The sequence below is a fragment of the Bubalus kerabau genome, chromosome 20 (genome assembly GCF_029407905.1).
Source record: "Bubalus kerabau isolate K-KA32 ecotype Philippines breed swamp buffalo chromosome 20, PCC_UOA_SB_1v2, whole genome shotgun sequence".
NCBI lineage: Eukaryota > Metazoa > Chordata > Mammalia > Artiodactyla > Bovidae > Bubalus > Bubalus kerabau.
The window spans coordinates 16,182,852-16,206,571 of NC_073643.1; the positions used below are offsets into that span (position 1 = coordinate 16,182,852).

The 23,720-nt window shown below is 45.1% G+C and overlaps 1 protein-coding gene across 6 annotated transcripts in view; it reads left to right on the forward strand.

Annotated features, from left to right (window-relative positions):
* TRAK1 (trafficking kinesin protein 1) overlaps positions 1–23,720 on the forward strand; it is a 99,303-nt gene that overhangs the window by 14,850 nt on the left and 60,733 nt on the right. For all 6 annotated transcript variants that reach the window (XM_055558354.1, XM_055558355.1, XM_055558356.1 and 3 more), the window contains exon 2: positions 12,000–12,194. Coding sequence is in view for 2 of the 6 variants with exons in the window: in XM_055558358.1 (XP_055414333.1) it covers positions 12,000–12,194 (195 nt within the window). In the remaining 4 variants the exon portion in view is untranslated. The remainder of the gene's footprint in view (positions 1–11,999; positions 12,195–23,720) is intronic.

Here is a 23,720-nt window from a genome sequence, read left to right on the forward strand (position 1 = left end):
GAAGAAAGTTCTGCCCTAAATCATTACCAAAAAAAAAAAAATCTGGCAGCACATAGTCTATAAAACAAAAAACAGATAACTAATGAAACCTCAAGAGAGCAGAACCACCAGGAGGCAGGACAAAAGTAAGATCATGTCTGACGTGCTCCTGTTTGAAGACAAAGTCTCTGAATGGGTCACAAGGAAAGCTTTAGTGATGTTCTCTGTCTCAGGAAGTTTCAAAGCAAAGTACTCCAGGGAGTGGAAGTTGGGAAGAGGAGGACAATTTAGAGAAAAGAGAGTTATACAGAGGAATTATTTAATCAGTGAGACCAGAGGGTCAGAGGCAGCATGGGTGTGGCTGTGGCCACTGGGTCCAGACTCTGTGTTAGAAAGCCAGGTCTAATACTTACTGTGTGATGTAGGTTCAGTTATTTAACCCCTCTGTGCCTTAGGTTTCCCCTTCTGGAAAATGGGGATGATAATAATTTCTACTCTTAGGGCTTTTAGGAGGTTTAAATGCATCAGTGGAAATAAATACTTGAAGATGGTAGCATCTGTAAATATTTGCCATTATTATTGCTTCTGTTTGTTATCATTATAAAAAGTACAGCTGGATACATTATAAAAAGTGTGTATGTGTTAGTCACTCAATCACGTCTGACTCTTTGCAACCCCGTAGACTAGCCTGCCAGGCTCCTCTGTCCATGGAATTCTCCAGGCAAGAATACTGGAGTGGGTAGCCATTCCCTTCTCCAGAGGATCTTCCCAACCCAGAAACTGAACCTGCATTTCCTACATTGCAGGCAGATTCTTTACCATCTGATCCACCAGGGAAGCAGCTCCTTCAAACCCAATAAAAGCCAGGTGGTTCAAAGATAGAATGTTAAGAATGAAGCCATAAAAGTGCTGGAAGTAAATTTTGCTGGTTAAATTAATAATCTTGAGATGGGGAAGGCCATCCTAAGCATGACACAAAGACTTAAGATTATAAAGAAAATGATCAAGGGAGAGAGTAAGTGGTACAGACTTCTAGTTGCAAAACAAATGAGTCACAGTATGAGATGTACAATGTGGGCAGTATAGTAAATAATTATGTAGTCTCTTTGGTTGGTTACAGATTCTAACTAGATCTATCCTGGTGTTCATTTTGAAATATATAGAAATATTGAATTACTATGTTGTGTAACAGGAACTAACATAGTGTCGTAGTTCAGTTATATTTCAAAAACAAACGCATAGAACAAGAGATCAGATTTGTGATTACTAAAGGGGTCAAGGGAAGGGGGAGCTGGATGAAGGCTGTTAAAACTGCCTTCCAGTTATAAGATAAATAAGTACTGTACTTATTTATGTACAACATGAATGATGTGTATAAATACATAAATATTGTACAACATGATGAATTAACCCTGCTGCACGTATGGACGTGAGTCTGAGTGAACTCCCGGAGTTGGTGATGGACAGCGAGGCCTGGTGTGCTGCAATTCATGGGGTCGTAAAGAGTCGGACATGACTGAGCGACTGAACTGAACTGAACTAATGTTATATATGGAAGTTGTTAAGAGAGCAAGTCCTAAGAGTTTTCATCACATGGAAACAGTTTTTCTCTTTAATTTTTTGTCAATGTGAGATGATGAGCGTTCACTAAACTTATTGTGATCATCATTTCAGTGGTATATGTAGGTCAGATCAATATGCTGTACACTTTAAATACATACAGTAACCCTGGTGGAAAAAAACTTGACTACCTGAAAATTAAACTTTATATAGACATTCTTGCTGTAACACAATAATACTTGCTTCTGAAAAACTTACTGTTCTGCAAAATTGGACACTAAAAATAACAGGAGTTATGCAACTTTGTAGCCAGAACACTAATGAAAGCCATACATTGGGAGATAACAATAGTAGGGTGGTCATCTTTTTATTTGGAGAAGGCAATGGCACCCCACTCCAGTACTCTTGCCTGGAAAATCCCATGGACGGAGGAGCCTGGAAGGCTGCAGTCCATGGGGTCGCTGAGAGTTGTTCACGACTGAGTGACTTCACTTTCACTTTTCACTCTCATGCATTGGAGAAGGAAATGGCAACCCACTCCAGTGTTCTTGCCTGGAGAATCCCAGGGATGGGGGAGCCTGGTGGGCTGCCGTCTATGGGGTTGCACAGAGTCGGACACGACCGAAGCGACTTAGCAGCAGCATCTTTTTATTAAAAAAAAAAAAAAAAGGTAAGCACTCCCTGGCAGTTCAGTGGTTAGGACTTTGTGATTTCACTGCAGGGGATGCAGGTTTGATTCCTGTTTGAGGAACTAAGATCCCACATGCCACGTACCCAAAAAAAAAATAGAGTGAAATACAGATAACATCAAGTTTACTGTTTTAGCCATCAGTAAGTGTACAGTTCTTTGGTGTTAGGTGCGTTCACTTTGTTGCACACACATCACCTCCATAAATTACCTCAACTTTATCATCTTCTGCAAATGAAACTGTACCCATTAAACACCCATTCCCTGTTCCCCTCTCCCTCCATCCCCTGCCAATCACCTTACTACAGTCTGTCTCTATGAATCTGAATCTAACAGCCTCCTCTAACAGGATTCATAGAGTTTCAGCTCTTTTGTGACTGGCTTACTTTGGTTGGCATATAATCCATACTTTAATATATGTCAGAATTTTCTTCTTTTTTTAAGGCTGAATAATATTCCAATGTTATTGCAACTCCACATTTTGTTACCTGTTTATCCACCGGTGGACACTTGGGTTGCTTCTACTTTTTGGCTGTTGTAATAATGCCACTGTGAACACAGTGTACAAATATCTGGTCAAGTCCCTGCTTTCCCTTCTTTTGGGTATACACCCAGAAATGGAACTGCTAGATTGTATGGTAATTTGATCCAGTTTCCCTGGTAGCTCAGATGGTAAAGAATCTGCCTGCAATTCAGGAGACCCAGGTTCGATCCCTGGGTCAGGAAGACCCCCTGGAGAAGGAAATGGCAACCCACTCCAGTATTCTTGCCTGGAAAATTCCATGGGTAGAGGAGCTTGGTGGGCTACAGTCCATGGGGTCCCAAAGAATTGAGCACGACTGAGCAACTAACACACGCATGGTAATTTTGTTTAACTTTTCAAAGAACCTGGCTATGCATGTTTTTAGCTTTATCAGATATGTACTATAAACATGCTTATGTATTTTGCATTCCAGATTTTTTGGATTCCTCTCTTATATTTAATCCCATGTGGGAGGTTACTGGTTTGAGGGTCATGACAGAATTTTGCTTCTCCAAACATGCTGTCAAACTGTTTACTCCAAGTGTTGTTCCAATTTCCACCAGCTCCATCTGTCTAAATACTAATTCAGCTGTGAGTACATTAATTACAATCACAATGACACTGGCTATTTTCATGTAAAAAATTTTCCTCTGATGATTTAATAATTGTATGTAATATATACACTTTAAAGAGGAAATATCTAGAAAATTGGAATACCAAAGTGTTTTTTTTTTTTAATTTCTTAATATGTGCTCAGTCACTCAGTTGTGTTTGACTCTGTGGCCCCGTGGACTGTAGCCCGCCAGGCTCCTCTGTCCATGGAAATTTTCCAGGCACAAATACTGGAGTAGTTGCCATTTCCTGCTCCAGGGAATCTTCCCAACCCAGGGACTGAACCTGTCTCTCTTGGATCTTCTGCATTGACAGCAGATTCTTTACCACTGGTGCCACCTGGGAAACCTAGTTAAAACAAATTCAAATGAATAGTAATCCACCCCCCGCCACCCCTTCCCATTTTTTGAGCATTTTCTTGGAGGTTTATCTCTTAAAATTAATTTTTTCTTTTAAGGTAAAATTTCTGTGCAGTTCTAGCTTTATGTCTTTGTGTTAGAATTAGTCTAACCTGGGATGTGCTATCATCTGTTTTTGTGGATTTCTATGCCAAGCCTGTTGGAGTCACTATTTCTGCAGAGCACTGCAGTTAGTTTTGACGTCCTGGGGCCTCCATAGCAGGGTCCTTCTGGCTTCGCTCTGTCCCGCCTCTTCCCGCCCTCTGCTTGCACAACGCTCTGGCGTGCCTGAGTGGACGGGGCCACATTCAGTTGCACAAGGCGGCACTTTAACCTCGCATCAGAGACCCTGCCTGTCAAGGCGGCCGCTGGGCGGCTCAGCCATCTCTGCTTGTGCTCTTGTCACAGGAGCTGGTGTCCTGTGTGATCAAGCAACAGCTCAGAACCTAACACCCCATCTGCATGGAATTGAACCGGGGTCATTGTCTGTCCTTTTTCTCAGAAAGAGCTGCTTCTGGGGGCAGGTAAGGCCATGGTCCTTCCAGTGTCAGGTTTTGTTTCTGTCTCCAAATCCTAGTTTCTTTGGCCGTTTCTTTCTGCTCCTGTGCGGGTGTCTCTGCTTGTCCTTCCCCACTCCTGGAGACCCAGGTTACTGCCCACAGCGAGGCAGCAAGGATAAGAAGAGAAGTCTGGCGCTTGTCCCCGTCCCTGTGGGGCTGTAATGTGAGCGGGGGTATGTGTCAGGGGGTGAGCTCAGGATGGGGGCCCAGGAGAGGATCGGGGGTCCTGGCGTCCAGTCCCAATACTGCTCAGCAACGAGACCCCGCCCAGTTTGCTGCACTTCCGGCAGGGCCTCAGTGTCCCCCTTCTGTAAGCAGAAAAGATGGGAGCGGCTGGATCAGCTCTGGGGCGGAGTCTGTGTCTGGTGAAAGCAGGGAGAGGGCAGGTGTGTGGGAGGGGCTGGGGCGGGGGAAGAACCTTTCCCTGTTGGACTGTTGGAATGTTGAGCCACATTTATCTGTTTGTTTTTTTTTTAAAGAAAGCAAATTTAGTTAATTATAATCACAAGGGACTGTCAGCCCTCAAGTGTTGATGGGCAAGACCCCCTTGAAGGACTTGCTGTAGAAGCCAGCTCCCGGGTCCCAGCCTTGTAGCTCCTTTCGCAGGAGGTCCGAGGTGGAGCCACAGAAGCATCTACGGAGCCCAGTACAGAAGCGCAGGGTGTGGCCTGCCCCAGGGCACCAGCACCCCGGGCTCAGTTCTCGGGAGGGTCCCCCAGTTCTGCTGAAATGCCCACAAATAAGTGAAGGCGGAAGAAATGCTCTTGTGCAGGTTCCTTCCATAGGGGATCCTCTCAGGGGGCCACAGAGAGTGGCAGTGAGTCGTGTGTGGATTAGAGTTGGAGGGACCGGGTGATTGCCGTGTGCAGTGGGCTCAGCCCCTTCCTAGCCCCTTGAATTCCTCCTATAACCTTCGGACCCTGGTTTCCTGGTTTGCAAATGTGTTCCTGATCTTCATGCTGCACTGCCCGCTGGTTTCTGAGAGTAAGTGAAATGTAGGAATAGATACCAGCGGTTTGCATCGTTCAGCAAAATGTTTATTGAGCCCTTGCTGGTTACCAGGCAGGGTTCTGGGTCAACAGTGGAGCATGTCAGCCTCCGGGATGGCTCCTGGTGTGCGGGCCATGCACACTGGGTCTCGCGTCTGTTACAGGCAGCTCTGGGATGTTCAGCTGCCTCCTCAGCCTCCCTGTGTGCAGCATCCTCTTCTATTAAATGAAGTGGTTGAGCCAGTAAGTTTTAGTTCTAAAGGTCCCTCTGTAGTTAGTGAAACCACATCTTTCATGGCATTCTAGGGAGTAATTACTAACACTGAGTTCCTTAGGTAAGGCTCTAAACTATGTAACCCCACGATAGAGAAGAACTTTCCAGAAGGATATATGACAGGTACCAGTTGCAAAGTGTCACATGTGTCCCCAACACCAGTATGGCCTGTGAGTCTCTGAACCCATGCCCTTTATTCCCAATAACTCAAGGAAAAGGCTTTGTTTCCAAGTCTGTACAGAATGACTTGTGAGCGGCTCACTAGGCCAGCGGTCTTGGGAAAACTTTAGAACATGGCTCTGGGTTTGCTGTCACTGCTGAGGTTCATGGGTGATGAGAGGGGCTTGCTGCCCCTTCCAGAAGCTCCTCAAGCACAAACTGGGGTCATGTTCTTTGGCTGTCACCTTTGGTGTAGCCTAGAACTTTCTCCCGAGGCCCATACTGAGGCACCAGGATGGAAAGTCCCAACATGCAAACTGGAGGCACTCACACATGTTTGATCTGACTCTCAGGTATTTTACAGAATTCTAAACTATCGTCCCACATTTGATAATCAGGGCATCTCATGTGAAAAACAGATCCCTGGCCTCTCAGAAGAAATTGGCATTTCCAGGTGCTAAGAGGCCTCCTCTGTGGAGGAGGGATACGCTGGGTGTGGTGGCCCAGAGACTTTTTGGGTAGAAAGAGAGCTTTTGTGCAACCTGATGCCTTTGTTCTACAGATGGAGGGACAAAGACCCAGATAAACCATGAGGTGACTTTTGGGTGTCATGGCACAGTTGGGGACAGGGCCGTGGCTGGGAGCCTGGTTTCCACACTCTTGGAGCAGCGCCTGCTGCACCCCGGGCCTCCGGTGCGGCCAGCAGGTGGCAGCCGTGGCCCTGCTGGCCAGCCTGCCTCGGGTCCTGGCTTTCCTCCTTCCTCCCATCCTGTGCCCTTCTGTTCCTCTCTTGTTTTGATTTTGCCAGACATTTCTCTGGCCAGGCCTTTCCTCTTTGTCCAGCACTGTGCTCTCTGCCCCATTTTATCCTTGCCTCTCCCCCACACCTCTGTTTTCTTTAGGCTCTCTGGAGCCTGGGGGAGTGTTCAGGAGGCTGTCTTCCACTTCCTTGCAGCTCTCTCTTCTCCTGGCCCCAGCGCCCTCTGTGCCAGGGTGTGGGCAGAAGGCCCAGAAATCCCCCTGGACCTTTCCTCCCCCTCGCATCTGGGGGCAGCCACCACTCAGAGTCTATAACTGTGTGCTTTTAGACATGCTGACTTTTTCTGAGGCCAGAGATCTGTATTTTTACATGAGAGTCTCTGATTTTTAAACATTGAACACTAATTTAGAGCCACAGGCTCTGCTGTAAGATGTCGGCATCCTCTGGGGTCCCAAGTAAGTTTCATAAACCTGGCATGTGACCCATGGTGATGGTGGCTTAGTTGCTAAGTTGTGTCTGATTCTTTGAGACCCCGTGAACTGTAGCCCACCAGGCTCCTCTGTCCATGAGATTTTCCACACAAGGATACTGGAGTGGGTTGCCATTTCCTCCTCCAGGGGATCTTCCCAACCCAGGGATCAAACCCATGTCCTCTGCATCTCCAGCATTGGCAGGTGGATTTGTTGCCATGAGCCACAGGGAAGCTTTGCATCAGTGCAAATGCTTAGAAGGAGGTGCCTCCTTCTAGCCCCTCTCTGGGGTTATGGATCTAACCCAAGGCAGGTGTAGAGGGGACACAGCTGAACCTGTAGCCCCTGCCATCAGGACCCTCTCCCACCTCCCACAGCCCTCATCCTTGGACAGGAGGATCCACTTCAAACCTTATGCTGTGGAGATACCTAGGAAGGGTTATTGTTCTGAAGAGGTGAAGAGCACTCTCATGTTCTGCTCCCAGAAAAAGAGTTAGTCACTCAGTCAGGTCTGACTCTTTAGGACCCCTTGGAATGTAGCCCACCAGGCAGATGGTACTCTAAGAATGGTGGACGTTAGATCAGATCAGCGTTTGCTGAGTGGTTGAAGGGACATTTGTTCCCCCATGGGACTTTACTCCTTGCTGATTAAGACCTTGGGTGATACAGAGTGAGCTTAAAAAGACCTTGGCACTACAGGGCTCCACCTCCCCCGTACTGAAGGCTAGACTCGCCACCCATTGCCGATTCTCCCTCCCTTTGTTCCATGATTGATCCAGCGCTTCCTGAGTACTTTCTGTTGCTGAGCACGATGCTGAGGGCTGGATTGCATGTTAAGGGGGTAATTCAGAGCTCCTCCTGAGGGCCTCAGTGATAGTAGAGGAGAGACTTAGAAAATGTGTGTAACATTGTCCTGAAATAATCTAAATACATAGCCAGAGGCGAGAGGTCAAGGGAAGCCTGATATGAGGCGACATTTGAGTGATATTTTAGGATGGAGTTTGCTGGCAGGGAAGGGCCTTCCAGATAGCTAGACCAGCTGGTGTCAAAACCAATATTTGTGATGTGTTTGGAGAATGGTGCAAAGTTAACGTGGCTTCACAAGGGATATTGGAGAAATGGCATTAATAAGGTAGATGTGTGTTTCTTTCTCTCTTGAAAATCCAAATGGAAGATGGCCCAGGAGTGCTCCCTGCCAGCTTGTCCCTGGCACCCAGGGTTGCTCTGGTAACCCCCTAGGTGCTGCCTTTACTTTCACAGTTGAAGGTGACTCGAGTACCAGCCCCATCTCTGCATTTGGACAGTTGGATAGGGTCTGACTTGGAAGTGTTGTTTGCATCCTGTTAACCAGGCATATAGACAGACCTCACTGCAAGGAAAGCTGGAAAATGTAGTTTTTAGCTGAGGGGCTGTGTGCCCATCCTTACCTTGGAGGTTACATTCCTGCAAGAAAGAAGCAGAAATTTGATACTGGGAAGGAGTCAGTAGACTCTGCCCTAGGAAGGTACTGGCTGAATCATGAATCACTTTATAGGGAGTGGGGAGGTTTTTAAAGCAGAGCAATACTGTGATTTAAAAAGTATCTTTCATGGGACTTCCCTGTCAGTCCAGTAGTTAAGAGTCCACATTTCCAATGCAGGGGATGCAGGTTCGATCCCTGGTCGGGGAACTAGGTCCCACGTGCCACACGACATGGCCAAAAAAAAAAAAAGAAAATGTGTCTGTTGCAGATGGGGCCAGCAAGCATAGGGCTGCTGTGACTGATGAAGGGAAGGATGTTGAGGGTGAGTCCACCTGACTGCCTGGATAAACCTGGCCTTTGGATGGTTTGACCAACTGAGGGTCAGTGGATGCCAGGCTGCTGTTGCTGTAGATCTTCTGGAATCCATAGATGGACCTGTCAGGGTCTGGGTTCAATCAGGAAGTGGATGTCCTTCATCTGAGACTTCCCCAGGACTGCATATTGTAGCTTGTTTTTTTTAATCATTTATTTTTAATTGGAGTATAACTGCTTTACAATGTTGTGTTAGTTTCTGCTCTATAACAACGTGAATCAGACATGTGTATATGTATATCCCCTCCCTGCTGAGTGTCCCTCCCACCCTTCTTATAGCTGGTTAACAGTGTGGTTGGAGCTGTGGAGAAATGAGGCCTGTAGAGAGCTTGATGTTTCCTTTCCTCCAGGCGGGGCTAGCAGTGCCCTTTCACACACTGACCTTTAGTAAGCACCACGGGGCTTCCTCCTGGGGCTTCCCTGGGAGCTCAGTGGTCAAGAATCTGCCTTCAGTTCAGGAGATGCGGGTTCAATCCCTGGGCCAGGAAGATCCCCTGGAGGAGGAAATGGCAAACCCGCTCCAGTATCCTTGCCTGAAAAATCCCATGGACAGAGGAGCCTGGTGGGCTGCAACCCAAAGGGTCTTGAAGAACTGTGCACAACTGAGTGACTAAACACACACACACACCAGCACCAAGAGAGAGGGCGGGTCTGTTGACAAGCTGCTTCAGTTCCTGGCTCTCCTTCCTGCACTCTGGATGGGAAAATGATCCTGACACTTCCCTGATTTGTCAGTGTGTCGAGCTGAACATCTCTACTTAACATGCTTGTGAAATCTTTACCTGTTTAGAACAAAAACTTCCTGTTGAGAAGAGCCTGGGAATCCTCCAGCATTTGTAGTGCACCTGCTGGGAGAGAGGAGGCAGATGGAAGAGGGAAGGATATAGTTTACAGTCAGATGGCCGAGGCTTCTCACACACGATCTGCTGCTTATTTAACTGTGCGACCTTGACCTACAAGGTACTCCACAGCGTCTGTGAATCTGCTTTCTCACATATAAGTCAGAGCAAATATTATCTACGTCTCAGGTTGCTGGGAGGACGCACTGAAGGCTCCTGGCTGGGTGCTTGGCACTGTGAAAGCATTCCTGGGGAATTCTCAAAGGCTCTCATGTTTACACAACCTGAGGCCTCAGATGTGTCTTCTCCACATGGCAGAGGTGGTGTCTCCCTTCTTGGGAGGTTCTTGGGGCACCTGGCCCTGCACCCAAGGTCACAGAGATCTCCCTGGGTGGTCTTTATCATCCCTTCCTAATTCTCTGGGCCTGCCGGGCAGCTATGAGACTTGCTGAAGTTTATATGGCAAGTCACATTATGGAAAAGTCAAATATACAGAATGTTTTTCAAAAGGCTTTTTGGCACAGCCTCACCTTTGATACTTTATCTCCTGGTTGTCATATGCTTTAAGGAAAACGATACCTCCTGGGCATGAGGACCCACACTGTAAATATGTTGACCTTCAGCCCTGAGAACGCGGAAGGACAGGGGAGTCTCAGGGTCCGAGCAGCTGCCAGGGTGCTCACAAGTGACCCGGTATTCTTAGAAGGGATTTAATTTTTATTTCTTGTTGGAGTCCGTTGCCTTGCCCACCACCAAGTGGCTGTGACACCAGAAGATTCTAGCCCCTTGTGTGGGGACATCGTGCAGGAATGTTTTGGTACCCTGCCCAACCTCCTGCAGCCAGGCTGGCTCAACATTTGTGCAGCAGGTCTGTGTTTAGTCAAGAGCTGCCATCGGTCAGATGTCAGCCCTCCTTGGCCCCGAATCCCCTCAGCTAGATGGTGGTCATTTTATGGCTCTGAGGCCTCCCCTGGAGATGAGGTTGGTGGGAACTTACTCCCACTTGATTGCAAGATGGGCAAGTAGTTCCTTAGTTAGGAGCCCATCTGGAGCTTTTAGAGGGGGTTTTGTCACTAGTGGGAGATGGTAAAGAAATATGAGACATCTGCCTTGAGGGTGGGCTGTTGTCTGTGGCCAAGGAGAAGGGAAGTAACATCACTCAGTTCTCCGCAGACCTTTGCAGGGTGGCGGAGCAGCTCCGGCCTGGTGGGGGCTGGCTGAAATGCCAAGTGTGCTAGCCGTGACATTTCCCACATGAGGCAGAGAATCCAGAGTGTTCACGTGTTCCCTCTCCAGTCCCCAGAGCTCCAAGTAAAATTCGAAATGTCTTCACTTTCCACTTATAACTCTTTCCCCAGCACTTGAAACACCATGCGGACTTTTTGAGTCACAATGTCCTTCTACAGTGAAGCTTTGCATGTTGACTTAAGTAACAAGGGGTAAGCATGGGATGGTAGGAGATTTGAGGGGCTAGCAAGTGCCTTCCATGGGCTCCTGCCCAAGAAGGGGTGAAGTTGCCCACTGAACACTCTTGTTTACCTACGATTCTATGCCTTTTTTTTTTGGTCTGCTGCATGGCCTTCCTGTTAAACAAGAAGATGCTATGTCTATGGTGTAACCTTTCTTCTGGGCACAGGTGTCCACATTCTCCCTGAGGAAGACAGATTAATTCAGCTTGGTGAGCTCAAAACACCATCCTGTTGAGAAGAGGTGGTATTCAAACTGTGCCTTGACGGAGGGGTACCTATTGGTTTAGTGGCTGGAATCCCCATGAGAATATAAGACTTACAGAGGCAAGAGTGTGACTCTTGTGTTTATGTCGTGTCTCCTGTGACTGTGGGGCTCAGGATATAGTTGGATGATGATGGATGGATGGAAGGAAGGAAATGTCTGAGGATAAACAGGTGAATGAATGAATTAAATGAAGGCCAAAGTCTTACCTATGTAGGGACATGGCTTGAATGGTAAAATAGTGGCCGGAAGGAATTTGGCATATTGCTGAACTTATAACTGGTTTGACCTAAGTGTAGGGTGATTGAGAGAGAATGGCCAGAGAAGGTTGGGAAGAAAGCCCAAATGACGAAGGCACGAGAATTTTGGCTTTACTTCACAGAAAGTGGGCAGCTAACCAGCAGGAGCTATTTCAGGTAGGTCTGGCAACAAACATGCCTAACTCTAAGTTTCAAGAGTAGAATTTAAATTGGAAAAAGATCTCTGACGTGGCCCGATCTGGCCTCTCTGTGCTGCACGTAAGTAGCCCAAGATTCTGGCTACAAGTGCCAGGGGTAGGTCACTAGCGGCAGCAAGGCCATGACCAGGTCCTGGCTCTCATCTGTCCGTCTTCTTCCCTCCAGACGTGTGCAACAGCACCGACCTTCCGGAAGTCGAGATCATCAGCCTGCTGGAGGAGCAGCTGCCCCATTACAAGCTAAGAGCCGACACCATCTACGGGTATGACCACGACGACTGGCTTCACACCCCTCTCATTTCTCCAGATGTCAACATTGACCTCACGACCGAGCAGATTGAGGAGACGCTGAAGTACTTCCGTGAGTGATCCCCCATTCTTGGAATGCCCTGTCCACCCTGCTTAGCCACGGGCGCACATGTGTGTGTGTCCTGGCTACTGTGTCTTCTAGCCTGCTGTATGTGGAAAGTTCTTGCAGAAATGTGGCTGTGGGGTTTAGCCCCATAAAAGGCCTCACTTGACGTTGAGTCTTCTGGAGAGAAATGTTGGAGTAGTGGGAACAAGTATGAGTTTTCATTTGAACCAGCTTTCTCTTAACCATGCAGAAGATTAGAAGATGCTCCCATTTCCCTCCTTACCAGAAGTACCATGTGAGTCCTTAGCAGCTTGTATCAGGGAGGAGCTTATCTGCATTTAAAACCCAAAGTATTGGAAACCTCAAGACTGCTCAGTGTTTATAAGACATAACACGACATGCCAAGGCTGCTGATTTGTGCGTGAAAGTCCACTCAGCTGGTTAGTCGGGAGAGGCAAGATGTTGCTGCAACAGCAGACTGGTCCTGCTGTGGGCTGCAGAGCTGACGCCTGGTAGGGTGAGCAGTATACTAGGTGGGACTTTCTTCAGTGTGTTTGTGATGACAAGGGCGTGAAACATGATTTTGCAGACTTGAAAAATATACGATAATTTAAAAAATTCACACCAATGATATTTTTTTTCTTTTTAAACTGACGTATAGTTGATTTACAACATACCAGTAATATTTCTGATGTTCATTCAGAGCATCAAAAGAGGTAGTTTTGATGTAATTTTTCTCTTTAGAAATTCATGGCAGCTTTGTAAGATTGGTGAGACCAGTTCTCTTTTGTTTTGACACTCATGACTTAAAATTCAAGTTGATTTGAATCTAGTCTAAAGTAGTGTGACATTATTTACGTATCCATGTATCATCATATCACCTTTTTTAAAAAAAAAAAAAATACAACAATCCTGTTTCTACTTAGCGATAACTAGGTTCACAAGCAGCTTATTGTGTATCTGTAAAGTTTTCTATAATTATTTTCTCTAATACAAACCAATTTCCAATATTCTTGAACTTGGGAAATCATTAATAATTAACAAGTGAGAGCTCGTAAGTTTCTCCTTTAGCATGTATCTGGGCTGTTTTCACATTTTATATATTAGATATTAATAAGAAAGGAATTTTGTTTAAATTGGCCTGTGTTTTAATACTTAGTGTAAATTCTGCAGTCTCTCTGTGAGCACTGCAGATAATCAGTTTCGATAGGAGTAAAAATAGAATGATCTACACCAGGGCAGTATGAAGTACATTAGAGTTGCACTAATGTCCAGGTTGATGCTTTAGAACTTCTAGTATATCTTGTAGCCTAGAGGAGGCCCGTTACAAGTCACTTTTGTTGACTCATGGTACGGGTACACCCAAGCAGATGTGGTATTGTGGAAAACCGGGTCCTGGGTGACCTCTTAGGTAGGTTTTGTATTTGTTTGCTTCAGACTGCTTCACAGTAGAATTATTTTTCTAGAAATCCCTGCCTGTTACTTACTCTTCTTTAACAGACTCTCCTATGATTTTATAGGATCCTGCTTAGCCATTTCTGCTGAGGGAGGCTCCTTGGTCCCTCACATACACACTGATTAATCACTTACAATCACAGTGTGATTGGAACACCACCCAAGGGTAACACTTCACTGTTGTCAGAGACCTTTCATAAGAATGGCCTCTTCTCATCCCTGTAAAATGTCTATACTTTGTTTGGGCCAGGCTGATTTTATTACCAAGGAAATTCAAGTGTGAAAGGCTCATTGTATTTATTCAATAGCACTGATCTATAGCTTCTAAAATTCTTTTCAGTAGACTTGAACAGACGTTGTGACTTGTTATTATTTGTTTTACTTCTAGTGATATATGTAAAGGAGAGAGAGAAAAAAGCATCCTGGTGGAGTCTGGCAGTGCATAACACAAATTATAATAAAACTACAAGAACCGAAAATATATGTTGACCAGATATTCTGAAAATTTTTAGAGCATGGTTGCATTTAAGTCTTACTTTAACTCTACATTTTCTTCTGTGGTACATGTGATGACGGTAAAGTGGGTATTTGCTAAATATCAGTTAATTGAATGATCAAGCATTAACTTTTAAATACAGCACCCATAGAGCAGGGCTTTCAAACTGAGGTCCTAGATCTTCCCAACCCAGGGATCGAACCCAGGTCTCCTGCATTGCTGGCAGATTCTTTACTGTCTGAGCCACCAGGGAAGCCCAAGGTCCTAGAACCACCCTCCAAGGCATCTATACAGAGAAATTGGGGGTTCTATTAACTTGTAAAGGAAAAAAAATTTACATCCTTAATTTCATAAACGTCTAACTGAAATGCAGCGTTTACTTTCATTATAAACATGGAAAACAAAGTGGTATTACTAAGACCTGTGACTTAGTCACCAGTAGAAATCACAAATATTTTCATGTCATGCTACAGAAGAAGCAGATACGGAAGAAATAAGATCTTTACTCATCTCTGGTTTGAAATTACTTTCATTATTAGATGTGCTGATCTTGTTATTTAATGTGAATTGATGAAGCACTTTTATCGCAGACCTTTTCTCAAGGTTTTAATAACTGCATTATAATACAGTTGCTTTCTTTATAGTCCTTTGTATCTTGTGTCTTTAAATCTTTCTGCTGAGGAGGGGCCTGTGAGCCTTGCTGAGCCAGAGGTCCGTGGAAGCACAGGTTAAGAGCCCTGCTCTGTACTTGGTATCCTTTCTGGATTTCACCTGTGTGTTTACATGTGTAACCCAGGAGATGCCATGGTTCACACCACTGTGACTCACCCATGTGTTTTTCTTTGTTTTGTTTTTTTTTTATTTTTAATTGGAGGATAATTACTTTACAATATTATGATGGTTTCTGCCATCACCAGCGTAAGACAACATAAACTGTTGGTTAATTTTAGATTTATTTTCTGCATCAGTCAGGGCAGTGGGTGGGAATCAGGGTAAGGGGTTCTCCAGGGGGTTCTGATACAGTCCCCAGGTGAGACTCCCTGGATAATAGGCTCACCTACACCATTGCTTCAGAGATCAGAGCAGACACCTTGGGTGTCAGAAGGTGGGCTAATACTCATCTCCTTTGCCCACATGTCATCCCTCAAAGGAGACAAGCCATGCTTCGTTTTTTAAATCTGGCCCTTGCCTGGCTTGTTAAGGAGGGGCAAGAAGGCTTTGGGTATCCACCTTTCCCTGGTGGTAGAATGATCTTTCCAGATGGATTTCAACAGTCCAGTGGATGTTCACCCCTGTCCCTCACCTCTGAGGGACACACAAAGTGAAAACGTCCTACACAGCAAATCAACCCATAAACATGGGACAGTTAAGATTCAGTGGTCCAGCAAGAAGAAAGGATAGTCTTACTAGCGTGCCAGGCACAGTTTTTTAATGCTTTACAGATATCTCGGTTACTTCCCACAGGGACCACTAAATAAAAAACTCCCACCGTCCCGCATACTACTGATGAGGACCCTGAGGCCCAGGGAAGTTAAGTTTGCTCCAAATCACACAGCTAGTAAGGTGGGGTCCTTTTTTTCCCATTTTATTTATTTTTTAATTGAAGGATAATTGCTTTACAGAATTTTGTTTTCTTCTGTCAAATATCAACATGAATCAGTCACAGGTATACATATGTCATGATGGGAGTCTGAGTTTCCAACCTGGATTGTCTGGTCTAACTTTATGTCTTAATTAATCATTCTCTCAGAGAAGCTAAATAAGAAAAAAATTCAGTTTAAGAATAAAGTTCATTTAGTAAACATGAAAAATGCGAACCCTGTTTTAGAATATGTCGGTAGCTTATTTGTTCATAAAAATGTGTCTGACATATTCAAAATTGATTTTTTTTTCTAAAGGTCATTGTCCCAAGTGACACTTAGCCTGATGTAGCTTAGTTTCAAGATGAGGTTTCCTTCTTTCCTGCAATTTTTTCCCCTGCATCCTGTGGTCTCTAGGTCATGCTTCCTGAATTCAGGTGGAAATGACTGTGTGCTATAGATTTTTCTAGTCACAAAGTAGTCAGTGGACACCAGCCATGAGGATTGCTGTGTTGGTGTGTAGATAGCTATGGGCTCCTTCTGGTTCCTTTTCCTAGGACCATGTTTTTGGTAACTTTTTGATTAAAGAGCATTTGTTAAGAAACGAAATCTCTCCGTGTCTCAAGTGCAAATGATCTGCTGACAACTTCAACAGAACAATCCTTTCCCTAAGAAGAGAAGTGTTGTTAGTCGCTCAGTCGTGTCCAGCTCTTGGCGACCCCATGGACTGTAGCCCACCAGGTTCCTCTGTCCATGGGATTCTCCAGACAAGAATACTGGAGTGGGTAGCCATTCCCTTTTCCAGGGGATTTTCTTGATCCAGGGATTGATCCCGTCTCCTGCATTGCGGATGCAGATTCTTTACCATCTGAGCAACCAGGGAAATGCCAAGAAGAGGTTGTAAAGCAGATGAGAGTTTTAAGACATCACCTCATTTTTTGCTTTTGCCATAAAGTACTATTAATGAATCAGTCAACAAGTCTTTATTGAATGACTAGTATGTACCTGTAATCTTTTATGAGCTTGACTTTGTTTGAGTTCAAGTTGATGTTTTCTGGCTAAAGAAGTGAAAACATCTGATTACTGATTTTCTTTCACTACCTGACCTGGGACTTTGCACCAGGTAGGGCCGACACAGGATGCTCTCAAGGCCCTTGGCTGGCATTCTGTACCGAGTTGTCTACCTTGCTTGTGTGGAAGGAGTGGATGGGGTCTGGGCAACTGCAGTTAATCCAGCTCCCCATCCCATTTTAATTTTGTAAAATTTAATTTAAACAACAGTAACAAAGAATCAAAGACCATTCATCTAGTCCAACTGTTACTGTACAGCCCATGTCTGCTTCATGTTTAAAAAGGCTGAAGTCCGCCTAGTGCCTTGCATGAAATAGGTACTTAACAAGTGCTAATTAAATAAGAACATGCAAAAGTATCTTTTAAGTTAAAAAACAAGTTTTTCTCCCTCTTTTTTTTTTTTTTTGCAAAGACAAAGCAAAATTACAAACAATGTATAGTATAGAAAGATCACTTTGTTGCTACTTTCCAGAGACTGCCTTCATCTAACTCAAATCCTAAATGAAGTGAAAGACAATGAAGTCACTCAGTCCTTTAGGACTCTATGCAAGTCTCTCAGTCCTATACGACTCTTTGTGACTCCAGGGACTGTAGCCCACCAGGCTCCTCTGTCTGTGGAATTCTCCAGGCAAGAATACTGGAGTGAGTAGCCATTCCCTTCTCAACCCAGGGATCTTCCCAACCTAGGGATCGAACCCAGGTCTCCCACATTGCAGGTGGATTCTTTACCATCTGAACCACGAGGGAAGTCAAAATCCTAAGTAAAACAAAAATAAAGACTCCACAGTATGCACTGAGCCTGTGCAAACTGAATTAAATTACACACAATGCTGACCTTCTAAAGGGAGGGATCACAAGTTATGTGAGGTGTGACCTAAGAGAACACATGGTGCATTTGTGTTTGTGTGTGTAGGAGGGGTGCGTGTGGAACACGGACAAACATTGTGGTGGGTGGGGTTGAAAGAAGGAAGGAAAGATGAATGCTGGGTGTCGGGGAAGGTTGTACAGAGGATGGAGAAGGGATTTAATGGCTGGGGAAAGCGTTTCATTACCCTTTGCTAACAAATAACACTAAAATGTATACGTTATGGTAGATTTATAAACAGTTGCCTTGAGTTTTCTCATGTAAATGCTGTCATACTAGTTGTGTCCTTTCTGTCATTCTCAAGACCTCAGGCTGTATCGTTTGCAGGTGAGGACCTGAGGGAGCCCTGGAATTGTGCCTTCTGCCCTCTTACGCTCACTCCTCATGTGAACAGGTTCTTCCTTGGGCCCATTTTCATTGCTCTAGTGGAAGTCTGCAAGTGGACTTCTGCAGACAGAGAAGCTCTGGCTGCACAGTCACTTCTCATGTGTCAGCGACACACAGTCTACACACACAGCGACTCCCCACCCCCTGCCATCTTCATCCCCAGCTGTGGGCCAGGGTGTCAGGCATCGGTACGGAGGGGGAATAGAAAATGCTTATCTCTGAAGGTCCAGAGCCGCACCCATACCACACCAGGTGCCGACGGTACCAGGAACCCAGGATCTGGTGCGCAAGGCAGCTGGGTGCTCATACCAGGAGACAGATTACCCTGCAACCTTAGGCCTGCTTTGTCACCTGGCGCCTGCCAGCTTCCACTCTTTCTCAACAATCCAGATTCCAGTGCTGGTGTGTCTTTGCTTTTTCTTTTAAGAACAAAAATGGTTGGCAAGCAATCCTGTACGGGTTGACTGTTTTCCTTTTCAAAGGAATCCAGCATGTCTAACACAAAGCTGGAACAGACTCAGGTGGGAAATTGACACGACAGCTCAGCTTGTTAGCCCATCCACACCCCCCTGCCCACCAGTGATGGGCTCAGGCCATAGTGATTCTGGGTTATGGTTTGTGTTCTGCACTTCTGACTTATGTTTTGAACCCTGGAACATCTGCTATGTGACCTGCTGCTCCCAGGAATGAGATGCCCCATGCAGCCCTCCCAGGGTGCAAGAAGCAAACTGGGAACCCCAGCAACACATCAGAACTCTGTTTCTTCTCTGTATCCTCCTCAGGTGTATGAGTGATTTTAATGAGGACTGCTTCCAAGCTAGGGTACTTTTTGTCTCTGTAGTGCTTTGTAGGGTGCTGTCTCCCTCCTCTGTTCTGTCCCCACCTTCTCCCTGGAGGTGGCATGGGTGCCTGCTTTTCCTGCGCCTGAAATGAGGTGGAGATGGTTTGGGAGGGGGTAGTTGACAGCAAGCTGTTCGTTAGCAGCCTGCCTTCTGCCGCGGGAGCTCGGTGACTGGCAATGGCAGTGTTTTAAAAAATAAAGATCAGAAAGAAAACTCTGCAGAAGCATCCTGTTACTTAATTTTCTGCAGCCGGTGGAGGGAAGGTCTGCTTGTCAGCCTGTATTTCATGTGACCCTGTCACATGACCCTGTCACATGACCCTGTCAAGAATGGAGGATTAGGAAGCCCTCCCCTCTTCTGTCCTGGCTGCCCTGGGATGTAGGTAGAAGGCTGCAGTACTTCCTGAAGGGAGGAAAGCTCTGGAGACCAGGGGCATGTTGCAGAGGATTGGGGCCCTGAGTGGTTCTGCTTCCAACCAGAGGGAGGAACACCTTTCTCCCACTTGCTTGTCTGGTTGGCCACTCGGGGGCCCTGGTGTGGCCCGTGCTCATCATCTGGGGTATGGAGGAAGGTGGCATGTGGCATGTAACATCTGAGACACTTCAAGGCAAACTCATAACTGCATCAGTTGTAATTTAATCCAAAATTGTTAGCACATATTCATTTTTTAAATGTGTAAATAATTTATTTTGAATTCTTATTGCATACATATATATGCATATGAGTATATAAAATTATGTATGTGTACATGAATTACTACACAGCTAATAGTTTAAAACTTAGAAATGTTATTATATTCTTTTAATCATTTAAGTTGGCCACTTGATATGAAGAGTCAACTCATTGGAAAAGGCCCAGATGCTGGGAAAGATTGAGTCCAGGAGGAGAAGGGGGCAACAAAGGATGAGATGGTTGGATAGAATCACTGACTCAGTGGATATGAGTTTGAGCAAATTCCAGGAGATGGTGAAGGGCAGGGAAGCCTGGCGTGCTACAGTCCATGGGGTCACAAAGAGTCAGACAAGACTTAGTGACCCAACAGCAAACATTTAAGTTTGATTATGAGTCCTCTCGTAATTAGAGTCTTCTTAATTTGGCAGACCCAATCTATTAGATTCTCCTACATGCTTACAAAAGAGGATATGTAACTAACTTTGCAGCTCAGGAGCTGATCCTCCTCCTACCTGGGGATAGTTGTGGCCACAGCATCAGGTTTTCCTATTCTTTTACCTGCCTCCTCATTCCATATCCGGTTGGCTTATTCATAGCCACCCTCCTTAGAATGATGTTCATGCAGTGCTTTATGAAAAATATTAGTGACAGAAATAGAACAGTCACACACACCTACCCTCCCTTGCTTAAGATAAATTTAAAATATCTCCCTATTATGTTCCACTTTCCTTTTTATGTCAGTTGCCTTATTCACTTGGTTGCCCGTTTTGTTTTCATGTTCATTGATATTCATGGTCTTGACAGACCTAACCTTTAACTGTTATTGATTGTATTTTCTTTTTGATGTTGGAATTATCACAAGCTGGCAATGTGATGTCCTTTTAAGTGGGCTCTGATGCCTGATCGCTCCTACCCCAGACCTTCTGGAGCGGTTGTTTACTTTTGTGCAGCATGCTACTGCAGGCCTCTCTTGATTTTTCCTGCCCCAAGACATGGAATCAACAACTCTCCAAGAAGCCGTGTTAAAATTGGCATCAGAAGGCTGATCTGCTGGGGATGGGTAGAGAAATATCCCTTTAATTCCAACCCCCTTTTTTCTTTCAAATTGTATTTGTAAATACTGCTTCAGTGTTTTCTCAGCTATTGACAGAAAAAGTTTTGGAGGTGGTTGGTGCCTGGTTTGTATTCAGTTGCTCTTGGTTTTCGCTGAGCGATCCTGGTCAAACAACTTCAGCTCTCTGAGCCCCCCTCCCTCGTCTGCCCAGCGAGGGGGGTCTTAGGTAGCAGGGGTCTGAGGAGTGAGTGAGTGATAAAGGGCTGAGGCCTGATGTGCAGTCAGCATTCCTTAAATAGTGTTGAGTGAATGGACAGGGGCTTCTCTCAGGCTGCTTCTGGGACCTGTCCCAATTCCTGATCCGGGGGTGGGTCAAGAAGATCCCCGGAGAAGGAAATGGCAACCCACTCCAGTGTACTTGCATGAGAAATCCCGTGGACAGAGGTGCCTGGCAGGCTATAGTCCACAAAGTCGCAACGAGTCGGACCCCACTGAGCATGCATACGCACCTGGATTTTAACCTTGGAACCATCTCTGCAGAGTTGTGAATGGATTACTTTATCCTTTGGAGCCTATCACACAGCAATTTTGATATAAACATTTGATTTAAAACTTGCTCAAAACAAAAAAAACTTGCTCAAGGCCCATAAAATTCACCCATAAATGATGCTTTTTCTTTACTCATTTCTTTCTTTTGCATTTTCTTAAAAAGTAAATTAGATGTATACAATCTTTGGTTTTAATAAAAGTCATGTTCAGTGATATGTTGCTGTTTAGAAATGGCACCTTCCCACCCCTAGATTACCACTCCTGCTCATTACTGTGAACTCAAGGCCTTTTATTATGCTGGAAAAAAAGCTAATAAATGACGTTTCTACCTCATTTCCCTAATTATAGCTTAGAAAATTGTGCTATCTTTTTAATTGCTTGCACTGGCTTGTTTCCTTTTTTAAAGAATTAGAGTGATGAAGATGATTGCAACTAACACTGGTTGCAGACGCACTTTGTCCCGGGCACTGTGCTGAGTGCTCTCCCGTGCATTAATTAATGCCTCTCCCTGTCTGTGCAGCAGGCATAATATTCACACCATTTAGCAGGAAAGACTCAGGTGTCTAAGAAGGTCACAGATGGCAAAGGAGGAGCCTGAACCAAACTTCAGGCCGTCCGACTCCAAAAGCCCTTGCTCTGAGCTATGATATTAAACTGCCTGCCATTAGTACTCCATCCATCTATATATCCACCCATCCCTCTATTCATTGTTTTTTGCTTCTGGAGTGATATGGTATATAAATAAAATATTTTAAAAATTCATAGCACTGTGAGGTAAATGTGCCAAGCCTTTGTTGAAAAGTGTTAGTCGCTCAGTCGTGTGCAACTGTTTGCGACCCCATGGACTGTAGCCCTCCAGGTTCCTCTGTCTGTGGAATTTTCCAGGCAAGGATGCTGGAGTGGATTACCATTCCCTTCTCCAGGGGATCTTTCCAACCCAGGGATCAAACCCAAGTCTCCTCCATAAGCCTTTGTTGAAGAGGTTTCTAACTGCACCTGACTTTTCTGGGATGCTTTATGGAGTTTGCATGCTTTGTTCCTTTACTCCATCTTCATTTTGAAAGTTCATACTAGACCTCACCCCCTGTACTGGATTGAACCTGTTAAACATGCTGATTTTGAGGAAACTGTTAACTGTCCATCAGTTTATTTATGAGACCTATAATCATCTTTCAGAAGCACCTTAGGGAACTTTAAACAAACAAAAACCTCAGAAAACCTTAGGACACCAGCCTCAGCTCATCTGTCATGAGGAGTGACATCTGAGAAGCTGCCTGGTGGTTTGCTGTGGTGTTCTTGAGAGCTGCCATCGATGGCAGAGAGACATGATAAGGACCAAAGGAAGAGAGATGTGTTCAGATAATGGGGGCAGTTACAGCAGGAATTAAAACTGTTGGCTGCTGACTTTAAATAGGTGAATGTCCTAGAAAATTTTAAATGTGTATCCAAGCTGGGGTCAGGGAGAGGGAAGGGCATATAGAAACCACCGCCCCCTCAACATACACACTCAAATAGTTTTCCTCTAAATTACCTACTACTCATACATACAGTTAGGCAGATACACACATACATATACATACACACACACTATAAAATCTACCCCCAAATCTTTCCTACTAAAGAGCCTTGTCATGAAGTGTCGTCTGGGGACCAGCAGCCTTGCTAGCATGTGAGAGCTTGTTAGAAATGCAGAAAATTGTGCACAGTTGCAGACTTGAGGCATTAGAATCTGCACTTTAGCAAGAGCTCTGGATAATTCACATGCACATTAAAGCCTGGGCAGCCCTGCCCTAGAGGGATGCCTTTCCCTCCAAGTTCATTAACTAGGGCATCATGTGGCTTTGGAAGGATAGAGGGAAAGCCTCCCTGTTTGATCACTGTGGAAGGAAAGAAGCTTGCCCTCCCAGTAGTGGAAAAAAGTCCTTTTACTATTACTCATTCCCGCATTATACAGTCTTGAGTAGAAAATTAAGAGGAAAGCTGGGCCAAGCTGGCACATTTGTTGCCACTGACACCAACAGATGGTTACAATACCCGGCTAACAGGCTGGTGAGGTTCCATAGGTAGTTTTGCTTGAGGGCAGCAGTTTTCAAGGGAGATTTTGCTCCCAAGGGTCATTTGGCACCATCTGGAGACGCTTTTGGATGTCACATCAACAGAGAGACAGGGTAGTGCTTCTAGCACCTAAATGGGTGGAGGCCGTGCCCAGGACAGTGCCTGCAACAGAGAACAATCTGATCCTAATTGTGTGTCTGTAGTGCTGAGGTTGAGCAACCCTGTTTAGCAGATGAGTTTAACTTATAGCAAGTCTAAAATCTATTTAATTATCCATTACTCATTTAAATGAAATATTTCAAACATGCTAAATAATTAGGACTAATAAATGTTAGCTTCACTTTCCTTTTTTTTTTTTTTTGAAAGAAATAAAACATTGTTGTTGTTTAGTCGCTGAGTTGTGTCTGACTCTGCTACCCCATGGACTGTAGCCCAACCAGGCTCCTCTGTCCATGGGATTCTCCAGGTAAGAATACTGAAATGGGTTGCCATTTCCTCCTCCAGGG